General features: G+C 41.3%; 1 protein-coding gene across 1 annotated transcript in view; it reads right to left on the minus strand.

Moving 5' to 3' along the window:
- Positions 1–7,810: 7,810 nt before the first annotated feature.
- TNKS (tankyrase) overlaps positions 7,811–12,606 on the minus strand; it is a 165,290-nt gene continuing 160,494 nt past the window's right edge. Inside the window, exons 26-27 of the mRNA XM_003133396.6 lie at positions 12,059–12,215; positions 7,811–10,255 (exon numbers count right to left, since the gene is read on the minus strand). Coding sequence (XP_003133444.2) covers positions 10,169–10,255; positions 12,059–12,215 — 244 coding nt within the window. The 3' untranslated portion in view covers positions 7,811–10,168. The remainder of the gene's footprint in view (positions 10,256–12,058; positions 12,216–12,606) is intronic.

Below are 12,606 nucleotides of genomic sequence, written 5' to 3' on the forward strand. Positions count from 1 at the left end.
CCTGTGTCTTGGTTAATCCTTTCCTGAAAAACCGCATTGCTATGATAACTTGGGAGATCTCGGTTATTTGATAATCTTATGTACAAAGTAACGTCTCCAGCAGAGACTGGCTGGTCAATCTGTGAGCTCCCTAATCAGCACTCAACGGACTTCCCACCGTGGCTCAGCAGGTTATGAACCCAACTGGTATCCATGAGGATGCGGGTTCCATCCCTGGCCCTGCTTAGTGGGTTAGGGATCCAGCGTTGCTGTGTCGAAGATGTGGCTTCAACTGGGGTTGCTGTGGTGGTAGCGTAGGCCAGCAGCTGCGGCTCTGATTTGACCCCTAGCCTGGGAACTTCCATATGCCACAGGTGTGATCCTAAAAAGACAAGGAAAAGCTGGCACTCAAGGAAGGTGACAGGAGAAGGCTGATGGGAATCTCTAAGAACCAGACCTCTAGTCAGAGAAATAGGAAGATGTGAATAATAAGAGACAGATGTGCTTCATCTGAGAGTCTGCTTTGTGCCAAGTACAGGATGAGGTGATAAGAACGGCACCCAGGTGGGAGCAGTCAATCTTAGACATCCTGAGCACAAATAACTAGGGCTATGGCCAAAGATTGCACAAGGAGTCACCACTGCTGGGACACCCTTCCCCATCGATAAGGGGATCCAGCCTGGCTCACAGAATCTTAGGAAATGTTATGGACCTCATATTCCCACATACTCTTGGGAGCATGGAAATAGCTCAAGCTCAGATAGAAGAAAAAAAATGGATGAAATTGCTCTAAGTCAGTGGTTCTCCACTGCGATCTGTGGATTGCTTATATCGGATCGCATTGGTACAAATTTCCCAAATTGGAAACCAAAAGCATGTTAGTAAACATGCATTTCTACTCTGTCAATTATTCAACATCATTTTGAAAGCACTAGCCAATGCAATTAGCAAGTGAAAGAAACGAGGTACACAGTTTGGAAAGTGGGAGGCCAAATTATTTCCATTAGAAATAAGAATTCAGCAAGTGGTTGATTGGTAACTTAGCATGAAAAAATCAATAGCTTTCTTATATGAAAATAAAATGGAAGCAGTAGATCCTGTTTATAATATCAGCTTAAAGATAAACTGCCTACATTAAACTTCCCCAGAGATAGGCAAGACCTATCTGATGGACACGGTAAAAAAGCCTACCTAGCAAACACTGGAAAAGGGAGTTCCCTGGTAGCTCAGTGGGTTAAGGATCTAGCTTGTCACTGTGGCCATGTGGGTTCGATCCCTGGCCCGGGAACTTTTGTATGCCTGGGGCACAGCCAAAAAAACCTCCAAACAAACAAGCAAACAAACTTGAAAAAAGCGGAAGGACAATTTGGAAAGATTTTTCCAGAAAATTAACCTATATGTTTCATGTAATCTCAAAACAGGATTTGGGAGGAACGTGGCAAAATGATCCTGATTTACCTGGAGAAACAAACTTGCAGGAAAATTGAAAATAGAGGGGAGGGAATGACAAAGTTGAGGGGTAGAATTTATACCCTTTTGCACTGGGCATCCATTGCTATTATGATAAAAGAGTTTACAATATTTTCATAGGATATTATTTTAAAAATAGGGTTCTTGGGCCTAAGACTCCTTGCATGAAAACTCCCACAAGTGAGTCTGACTTCCAGCCCACTTGAGGGCTGCCTGGTACAGATCTGACCTCTAGCAACTACCTTCTCTTCACTCCCCTGCTGTTATAACCCCCCATAGCCCACATCACTATTAGTGTTATAATTTACCCAGGAACTTAGTTGTGTAAACCAACAACTGTTTTATTTAGCTCATGAATTTGGAGATTAGAAAGCTGGGAAAGGAATCTTGTGGCACAGCAGGCTAAAGATCTGGCATTGTCACTGCAGCTGCTCTGGTCACTGCTGTGGCGCAGGTTGGACCCCTGGCCCAGGAACTTCTGCAGGCCATGGGCACTTGCCGCCCCCCACCCCTGCCACCAAAATGCTGGGAAAGTCTCTGCTGGGTGGTTCTCACTAGGGTCTCTCTTGCGGCCAAAGTCAATGTTGGCTGGGCTGCTGTTCTCTGAGGGTTCAGTCTAAATGGTGCTGCCCATCTAAACGGCACTCCCATGATTGGCCAGTTGTTGCTGCCTGTCAGCTTACAGACTTGAACAACAGGTTCAGTTGTGACTGTGGCTTTAAGCACCGTACCCTCTCCATCCTCTGCAGCAGAGCAGTCAGACTCCTTACAAGATGGATCAGGGTAAGGTGAAGGCATGAGTATTCCAGCCAGCAAGGTGGACACTTCACCCTCTTCTAGGTTTTGATTTTAGAAGTCACAGAGCATCACTTCGTCTCGACTATTGTTTCAGGCCTGCTCAAGATTCAAGGGGAGACCAGCCACAACTTGCCATTGGATGGACAGAAGGTCAAAAATGTTTTGCATTTTTTTCTTCTTTTGACAGAACATTGTAAATCAACTATAATAAAAAATAAAATAGTAAAAAACCTTAGAAAAGGTTTTATCATCACTTTAAAAAAACCATCACACCAATACACAGAGAACCTACAGAGAACTTTTCTAGTTACCTAGAGACCCTGAAAATGCAAGTTTCACCTTCTTAGAGACATTGGTTATCCAAGATCTCGTCCAAGGACCAAAGCACAGCTTTCAACCACTATGCACACTGCCTGCTCATGCTATATTGGCCCCATCTGATTCAGAAAGCATCACAAGATAAACCTAACCTTAGATAAAGAAGTGCTGGAGAGGAGTTCCCGCCATGGCTCAGAGGTTAATGAACCTGACTAGCATCCATGAGGACACGGATTCGATCCCTGACTTCCCTCAGTGGGTTAAGGATCTGGCATTGCTGTGAGCTGTGGTGTATGACAAAGATGTGGTTCGGATCCTGAGTTGCTCTGACTGTGGTGTAGGCCAATGGTTGCAGCTCTGATTGGACCCCTAGTCTGGGAAACTCCATTTGCTGTGGGTGCGGCCCTAAAAAGACCAAAAAAAAAAAAAGAATTGCTGGCGAGAAGAAAGCTGTAAAAGAACATCACAGGGAGAAAAGGGGGGATGGTTTGAAGTCACCCCTGATGTCAGGATCCGTCCCCCCACAACATTAGGGCTTATCTTATGTCTGCTCTTACAGTACTCTTTTCACATCTAAGTCCACCTGAGGTGTCTTTCCTGCCACACGGTGAGTGCCATAGGGACCAACTGAATGCACAATATGAACAGTTAGAGAAAACAGTTTTATTTTCCCAACATAATGCCAGGGGTTCCATCAGCTTGCAGGTTAAACAGGTTCAACAGGCAAGTGGAGCTCCTTGATGTCCTCTTTCAGAAAGCAGAGGGTGAGGGACAAAAGGTCATCCGTTCCATGTGACAGACAGTGAAGTGTAGATGGATCTATATGCTGTAGGATGATTCTACTTCTAGGGTGTGCCCATCGCATGTGGAAGTTCCCAGGCCAGGAAGCAAACCTGCGCCACGGCAGTGACAACACTGGAAACTTAACCCACTGCCTCACCAGGGAACTCCGGGAAGGATGACTTTTAATCATACTGTCTTATGACTATAAAATAATAAGGAAAAGTGAATCATGCCCAATGATACAGGTTTACAAGCGCTATTAATAGAGCGTGCGACCTTAAACTGAGTCACAACTAAGGCCCTACCATCGAAAGAGGCAGGTATTCCACATGCCTCTGTCCACCTCCGCCATATGACATGAGAGGAGGCAGGAGGAGACTGAGCCATGGGCGTTTGCAGGCCTTCGAGCTGCCCTGGAAGCCGGTGTGAGATCTGCTTCCCAAGTGAACATCCGTCCATCTGTTGCAGGGAGCTCCCTAAAAGGAAGCTGTGCTCTCTGCTATTCTGTATTTCAGGGACTCCAGTGTGGGCTCAGGGGCGAGGCTAAGGCACTTCACACAGGCCTCACTGGGCAGACAGAGGCGGGGTTGTCATTTGTATTCTGACAGTTTTAGGTCAGTCCTGTTAAGTAAGGTTGGTCAGATTGAAAGGAACAAACAGGGAAATGAAGACTCTTCCGAGTACACTGCTATCCACCTACAGTATACTTTAAAAAAATTTTTTATTGAATATTAAACAGTTACAAGTACTGTTAGACATTTCGCCAAAGCACAATTACAGGTTAAATATAATCATAAAGATGTCTTGAATAGAAACCCACCACGTAGGCAGGCTGAGTTCCTTGATGCCCTCTTTTGGAAAGTAGAGGGTGAGGGAAAAAAGGTCTTCCATTCCATGTGAAAGATAGTGAAGTCTAGAATTGACATGCTGTCAGAGATTTTCCATGACCAAATCGATAGGGTTGCCAGATTGAGTAAAACAAAACAAAACAAAGCCAAAAAAACCCCCAACATGTTAAGTCTGAATTTCAGATACTTTTTTTTTTTTACAGTAAATATATGCCAAATAATGCATGAACCATACTTAAGCAAAAAAAAAATAGTTTATTTGAAATTCAAACTTAACTGGGTGTCTTGTATTTTATCTTACAGTTCTACAAACAGACAGATGCAAAAAAGAGAGGGGAGGGGATTTGAACCCCTGGCTACTGGAAGGTCACACAGAGACTACAAATAAAAACATCACCAGTAATGAACAAAGAGTCACTACATTGGTTACGTACACAGACCAACATCACAATGAGAAAATACAATTACTACTCCAAATGCTGTTGTCAGGAAACATTCTAGATTTCCTCAAAGCTGGTTTGGTAAATGTTTTGGAGAAACCTCGTTGCTACAAGTACCTTTTCAGTTTGTAGATATGAAAGACAAATACTACAACCACAAAGACAAGATGAGCTTGAAAAAATGGAAGCAGAAACAGGTATTATATGCTCATGAGAGTTTACCTATTCTTTGTAATGAATACAATGGCTATAAGGTCAAGGTCATCTTCTAGGCCTAGGCTATTAGCTTTGAAGGTTTTGGTTCCTTTCTAATTTTTACTCTTGTGATTTCCAGCTTTCCATCCTGAACCTTGGGAGGGGCCTGGGAGTTTGTGAGGGACCCCCGCCCCAATGGGGTTTAACTACATTTCTCTGCAAACGGAATCAACAAGGGGCTTTCAGGGCAGACTGCAGAAAAGGGCAAACAGATGAAAAGTAACGAAGCGGATTCTGAAATCTGTTTGAAAAGAAGAGTGGTGGAGGTGGGGGCGGAGATGAGAAATTGCGAAGCAGAAAAGAGAAAGAATGAAGAGTCAAAATGCCATCATCTCTACTGTGGAATGTTATTTCAAAGGAGGCCGAACCCTCTGGCAGATGTTTAAAACTGATCACACCTGTGAGAGTATTTGGTTTTAGGATATAAAATCTTCAGTGTCCTACTCATTTATTACCATGGTTTATATTTTAACATGTTTAAAAAAACAGCTTGTGCAGCATGCAAATTCTACATGGTGTCATTTTAAGAGCTGTTGCTCTATTCCCACATGCACGAAACTTAAGGGGCTTTGAAATCTTTCCAGAATTTCTCTAAACCAGAAGACTTGGTACTGAGGAAGTTTAGAGGGAGAGAAATTGGGATGGATTGATTCTATCAGCTCCTTTGCATGTAAGGGAGCATTGTAGCATTGCTTATCAAATAGACTCTCATATGTAAGCTTACCAGGTGTGAGATACATGGAGATACACCTGACTTCCTGACACCTTTCACACACTGAGAAATGGAATTACAGCTTTGTATTTATTAGGATATAAAAGGTTAAAAAGTTTCATGGTTAAGGCATTTCTAAGATGAAACATTTAATTGCCTTTTTTTTTTTTTTTTTTTTTTTTTGCTTTTTAGGGCGGCACCTACAGCATATGGATGTTCCCAGGTTAGGGGTCAAATCGGAGTTGCTGGCCACAGCCACAGCCACAGCAACTCGGGACCCAAGCTGTCTGCGACCTACACCACAGCTCATGGTAATGCTGGTTCCCCTGACCCACTGAGTGAGGCCAGGGATCGAACCCAAATCCTCATGGATACTTGGATTGTTTCCGATGTGCCACAACAGGAACTCCCTCTTTTTTTTTTTCTAATGGCTGCACTTGTAGCACATGGAATTCGATGACCACAGGGAGGCCAGGGATCGAATCTGAGCTGCAATTGCAACCTATACCACAGTTGTGGCAATGTTGGATCTTTAACTCACTGCGCTGGGCTGGGGATTGAACCTGCGCCGCCACAGAAACACAGGATCCTTAATCCCATGTGCCACAGCAGGAATTCCTTAATTGTCTATAGATTTCAGAATGTACAACGTTCTCTGAAAAAACCCCACTTTTTAAAAAAGATTTTTTAAAAAAATGCATTACCTCTTCATATGCTACATGTGCCCAACTAAAGCTCAGGTATTACCTTCACAATTGCTTTCTTTCCATTTCTCTGTCACTGATTTGACGTCAAACAAGTTTAACTGTAGTCATTAAGTAAATGTCTGACACATGAAACCCTATCCTAATGTTAGTTTTGAGTGTTGCCTGAATGGCTAAAAGCTAAAGTTCTATGCAAGATAATTGCCCAACAGAAAACCCAGAAAAAAGGCTGTTTATCAGAGGTTATCGTATATATGGGATCTGGACAAATTGGGGGAAAGGTGCTTAAAAATATACACCATTTCTGTTTGAAAGCATTCACAGGAATCCAGAGGGTTCAGATATTAAAAAAGAAGGGCAAGCAATGGCCAATAACCTTTGTGCCGTTGGGAGATGTATTTAAATAGAGAAAAACATGGAAAACTTATTGCATTTTAACGCTCTTTCAGTGTAGACCAAAATTTTATTTTTTTGCATAAAGGCTATAATAATAGAATATTAATCTATTTTATGTTATTTGCCACATTCAGGCATTTATCTGCACATAGCAACGCACTTTGCTATTTTGAGAGCAAAGGGAAATTAGTGTAGCCACCAATACCAAGCTCAAACGAGCACAAGGATGCTATTTCACAAACACATCCTAATACTATTTATTCTACTTACGTTACTGAAAAAAGCTAGAAATTCCAAATTCCAAGAAGGAAAAGGTAAGGAAGAATTCTGGTTGCACTGCTATTATTTTGCATAGAATTAAAATGCTTGGGTCCATGCAACGTGGCAGAATCTGCTGAGCAGAGCACATGAGGCCTAATACCTGGCTCTGGTTGTGATGTGGAAACAGAGAGGTGCAGTCGGCTTGTGCAAGAATCAAGATGGAGAAAGTAGGAAAATGAGGGGGGCTGGTGCTCAAAGGCAATTGTTGGTGCTACTCATAATTCCAGACTAGCAAGTGGGGAAAAGGGAAGGAGGAGGCGGCCAAGTACAAGGAGAAAGTGTTCAGTAGAGCACTTAACTTACGCCCGAGTCAAATATCCAGCTGGCCCATACGTAGTAGCCTGGACCATCAGGTCTAGAAGCCCTTTGATGTCAGAACTGCAGTAGAGCTGGCGAAGGCGCCTGGATTCTCTCTTCTATACAGTTTGGGAAGCAGAGGCATCATTCAGGGGAGGCCACACTAGAAGTCCTCAACTTGCTAGTGTTTCTATATAGTGCATACACAAGAAATTAAACGGATTTCAGCCTAATTTAATGCTATGCTTTTATATTCCAAAGGGTTTTTCACAGTGCTATAGGTGGAAATTCCAAATGCAATCAACTTTTGCTAACTTGAATGCACTCATTCATGATGACCTTTGGTTTTCAAGTTTCGAAAAAAATGTATTTGGCTCCTGTGAGATATCAATTAACTCATTCTCTTTAGCAGAGGAATAATATGTACACATTCTTTCAAGAAATACCACATACTTGAATCATTACAAGACAAGAAGCACAGCAAACGTCTTCCTTACACAGTACCTTTACTCGGCACACAGAACATCAGATGCATAACATTGGCAGTTTAAATATTGAACCACAGTTTAACTTCTCAAGTGTAAGGCTGAAGTTTTAAAACCGGCACATCCATTAATCTAGTTAGCATGATGGAAATGACATATAACCACAGCCAGGTAGTGGCTTATCTTTTTAATGACGCTATAAAGCTTTTGGTATCTATACCGTATTAACCCTTTTACTTAACTAAAAATCACAGCTGTGTTTACCATTTTAGACTATATCTAATTGGGGAGGCAAGTAATATATACACTTTTACAATTACTGAAAACTACGGAGATGCCAATTCTTTCAACCCATTGTTACACACAGCAAAAAAGAAGGAAGGGAGGAAAAAAAGCCCTCTTAATGAACATCAAACCTGGAAGCTTCATATGGAATCTAGGTGCTATTAAACAAGTAGCCAAGACACAAACACCCAGCTTGGGTCACTAAAACTTCAATAGAAGCAACAACTGAGGCTAATTCTTGATTTAATTTTGAGGACCCATGCAAGATTCAGCTATAAAACTCAAAACTAGTTCCCGATGCCTAGTTCTAGCATTGGACTCAAGCCAAAAGGAAAGCAAAAGATGTATTTTAAGAGCCTATTCTAGAATCTTTGCATGTAACCATTTTATTTTTCTTAAGGAGATTAAATGAGGTCACAGCTTAATCAGCCTGCATTAAAAAACAAATTAGTTTTCAGGACTTTAAGTTGAAATGGTAAGTTTGTATCACACTTTTTCCTTTTTCTGTTTTTTTTTAACCACATATAGTGTTTTTACTTCATGGCTCAGTAGACGCAGAACACGTCAAAGTAAAGAAGTTGATGCACTTAATATTCAGTTGAGGTGAAAAGGGCAGGTGTGAGAACTGTAATGGATAACTTTTCACAAGTGTCAAAGTGCACATGACAAATGTTGATAAAAAAAGCAAAACAAAGTAGTGATTTCATGAAAAAAAAAGTGTGGTTATTTCTCCACCTTCATTTCAAAAATAACTGAAAGAGCTTTGGTTTCCATTTTTGTTTTGTCTATTAAGAAGTTTGAAGAAATGGTTCAAAAATTTAGTGCAGGGACCTACATAAACTATTTGAAGCACCTCATTTGAAATAAACCCCAAATCTGGAGTAAACAAAAAAGTTCCTGCATTTGTGCATAACTAGTGACTAAACAGGATTTGGATCCTAGTTTTCTAAACTAGAGGAACAATAAAGTAATATTTTTGTGACTCCAATGAAGTACGATAATTCCACTGAATTTGGAAATAAGGCAGCTAATTTTGGGGGCGACAATTCTGGTGGTACGGCTTACTGACGAGAAGGCGGTTTCCTCCGAGGCATCCTCGGTCTTTCCTGCTGCTGGATTACAGAACTGCACAGCCCTCCTGAGTCTGAATGCTGCTTCTCCTGAATTCACAGGCCTCTCTGGCAGTTTCCTCTCAGAACTCACGGCGGCAGAACTCAAGCCTCTCCCTGGCTGGCCTCTGCTTGGCCCTCCAGTACCGTCCTGAATGCCTGGGAAGCAGGCTTGTGTTGGAACAAGCAGGTGGCCTCACTGGCTTTGACTGCTCTGAACTTGGGAGCTCCTAAATCAGGTTGCTGTTTGTGCCTTTCCCTTGTAAGACTGGCTAATCAATAACAGGAAACCAAAACGTGATGTTTTTCCTTTCCGTCTCAGTTTCCTTTGATAAGTACAGATATAAAATAAATCAGTGGGGGGAAAAAAAAAAAGTGGAAGTGAAGCCTTGCTCAGCCAGAAGCTTGGGTTACATCTCTGGCGAGTTGAGTCAGTGTGACTCTGTGCAAAATCCTCAAGAAGGCTCTGGCTCATTTTCAAAGTAAGCAACAACGGCAATGACAATAACCAATTTAAAAAAAAAAGTGAATGATGCATGTTCAGAAAAAACTAAAAATGAGCCTGTCATATGTGGTGGATATTTATTATATACACGTGCCCCACATATCAAAGCAAATGTAGTGTGTGAATTGCAAACATTTGGGAAAGTATTGGTTATGTTTTCTTTTTTCCATTTCCAAGGCCGGATCAAAGCAATCCCGTTTTAGAAATGGATAACTGCAATGAAAATGAGCCTGAGATATGTTAAAAGGCCGCCCCTGTAAACATTTCCTCAAAGGGAACAGTAGCAATTGAGTATGTATCAGTTACTCATACTCTATTCATCACGATAGCAATGCTTTATAAAAGACAAACAGCTTATTTCTAGGCTGTCAGGGATTTATAGAATATTGATTTTGTTGAAAACAATCCACTGTAGTCCAGTCCCAGGTTTAAATTCCATCTGGCCTTTATCCATGGGCATTCACTAGGTCTTCTGCTCTGCGGCGGTTGCGGTCTGTGAAGGAGCTTCTGGCTTCATGATCTGGTAAGTGATGAGATACTCAGGGTAGGCCTGGAGATGACAGGAAGGAAAATACATCAGCCTTTTGGCAGGTAAAAGACTAAAGCCCTGCTTACCATGCAAGCTTCAGAGGCTGCTGAATACTCTAAATGTACTCAAGGGCCTGTGCAGCCAATTCATAGGTGCCCAAACAATTAGGAGGCCCATGTCTATATCTGTATATAAACACATATGAATCCTATAATCCTAGAATTGTTACACTGTCATCTCTACTTTGCATACTGTTTACATACAGTTACCCTTCATTAGAGAGCCACACACCATAAAAAGGAAAATTAAGGCAGGACTAGAAGGGCCCATGATTGACCAACATCCATTTCTTGTCAAGTATGTGCTGAACTCATGCTGGTTATAAAAGCATAGAGCGTATTTTAAAAAATACTTATAAGAAAAGATTCAACAACCACTTTTAGCAACTGACTTTCAGGAAACTCTTCTTAATCCAAATCTTCAATGCTACAATTTAAATTCAAATGTTTTCAGTTTATTCTCCACAGAGGTGAAGAATCATGCTCCCTTGAATGATTTTGTATATTGAAAATTGTCCTATAAATTATTATATAGTCAGTCTTCCATTCTTCAGGTTCAATAACTCTGCATTGTTCCTATCATTTCAGTAAAACAGGCTAAATCTATGTAGCTGCCAATGTCAGAGAACACCTCCCCCATGTCAAATTTAATGTGACGCTTGAAGAACAACATACAAAAATATCCCTGATGTTTTAAGTCCGGTCACATACTAAAATCAGAACTATTTTTCTTTCGAGCACAGTGCAGTTAATTTTCAACATATCTTTTCATTTCTAAAGAAAGAAACAATCCCACCAATAATAAATTATGATTAATAAATAATATTTATTTATTTATTTATTGGGTTTTAGAGCCTTGCTTAGAGCATGTGGAAGTTCCCAGGCTAGGAGTCGAATTGGAGCTACAGCTGCCAGCCTACACCACAGCCACAGCAACTCTGGATCCAAGCTGCATCTGAGATCTACACCATAGCTCACAGCAATACCAGATCCTTAACCCACTGAGTGAGGCCAGGGCTCGAGCCGGCATTCTCACGGATACTAGTCCGGTTTGTTACTGCTAAGCCATGACAGGAACCTCCATAACAGTTAATTTCTCTTTTCTCCTTTTTTTTCCTTTCTCCAACAATGTAGTTAAAGTATCCATTTGAAATTCAATTAAGTTCAGACAAGGTGATATTTGTTTCTAGACAAATCAGTAGGCATTTAGCAGTACTGTGAGAGTTAAGGCCTGGATTGAAAATGATAAAGTTTTCCTGCTTATTGAGAATTTTATTTTGGATCCTCAAGCGGGTGGCAGAATTGTACTGTAGCTTTAAGACTGAGAAAGCTCTCATTCTGCGGGAGTACCATTATCAGAGGTATAGAGCTTCAACTCATGTGAGGATGTGACCAGCCTGTGGCAAGTGCATCATGAAGATCCTTAAATGGCAGCTGTTCTTAGCTCTCCACTGCCTGTGTGGGGGGCATGAAAGACACAAAGCATTAATCCAGAACAGCAGGCCTCAAGAATGGCACGAGATGGCACGCCTTTATTTCTCAGCTGCCATCTTGTCCACATTGTGCTACCTGGCTGGCAGGGTTTGTGTGTAAAGGTAACATCAAAGTATTTTGATACCTTCATTTTGAACTGAAGCAACTAACGCCATCAAAACTGTGTGTGGGATATTTCATTAAATGGCTTTCTTTAAACTTATGTGGTCTCTGCGTTCTGGATCAGACTGTTTTTGGCAGCTTGGTCATGCTTATTCGACGAGTATCATACCTGCTCTCCTCTGTAGATGACATATTCAGCATACGCCAGCCCATTCACACTTGGTCTCCCAATAACGGAGTGATGGCCTGGGGGGGCGTGAGCCATTTTCATGGTGCTGAATTGTAGAAAGGACTTGCCAAGGGTCACTCTACAGAAAAGCATTTGTCTGAAGAAAAAGGAAAACGATGCTTTGAAGGAAGCTTTAAATCTTAGGATAACTGGAGGGTTTACTGATTTTTAAAAAAATAGTTAACATAAGGCAAGCTAATTTAAATGTCACTTTTGATTTTATGAGTTGGAATGGGATGAGATTTAATATAAGCAGCTAGCAGGCTAAATAGTTATAGTTAAAATTTAAAGTGGTTTTGATGTGATTTGGAAATCAATCACAGAAAACACCTGGCAAGTTGTGATTAGTGGAAAAATACAAATACTAGTGGAAACTGCATTCTGGAAGGATGAGTGTGGATGGATAGGAGGAAAGTGAAGAAAATAAGCAGATGGCAGCAACATCTGAAATTAAGAGTGGGTTTACTCATTATGGAGAAGTAAAGGCT

The sequence above is a fragment of the Sus scrofa genome, chromosome 15 (genome assembly GCF_054392235.1).
Source record: "Sus scrofa isolate SSC_HxYL_T2T_F1_AM1 chromosome 15, Sscrofa_HxYL_maternal_Yorkshire_Landrace_v2.0, whole genome shotgun sequence".
In the NCBI taxonomy this organism is placed as follows: domain Eukaryota; kingdom Metazoa; phylum Chordata; class Mammalia; order Artiodactyla; family Suidae; genus Sus; species Sus scrofa.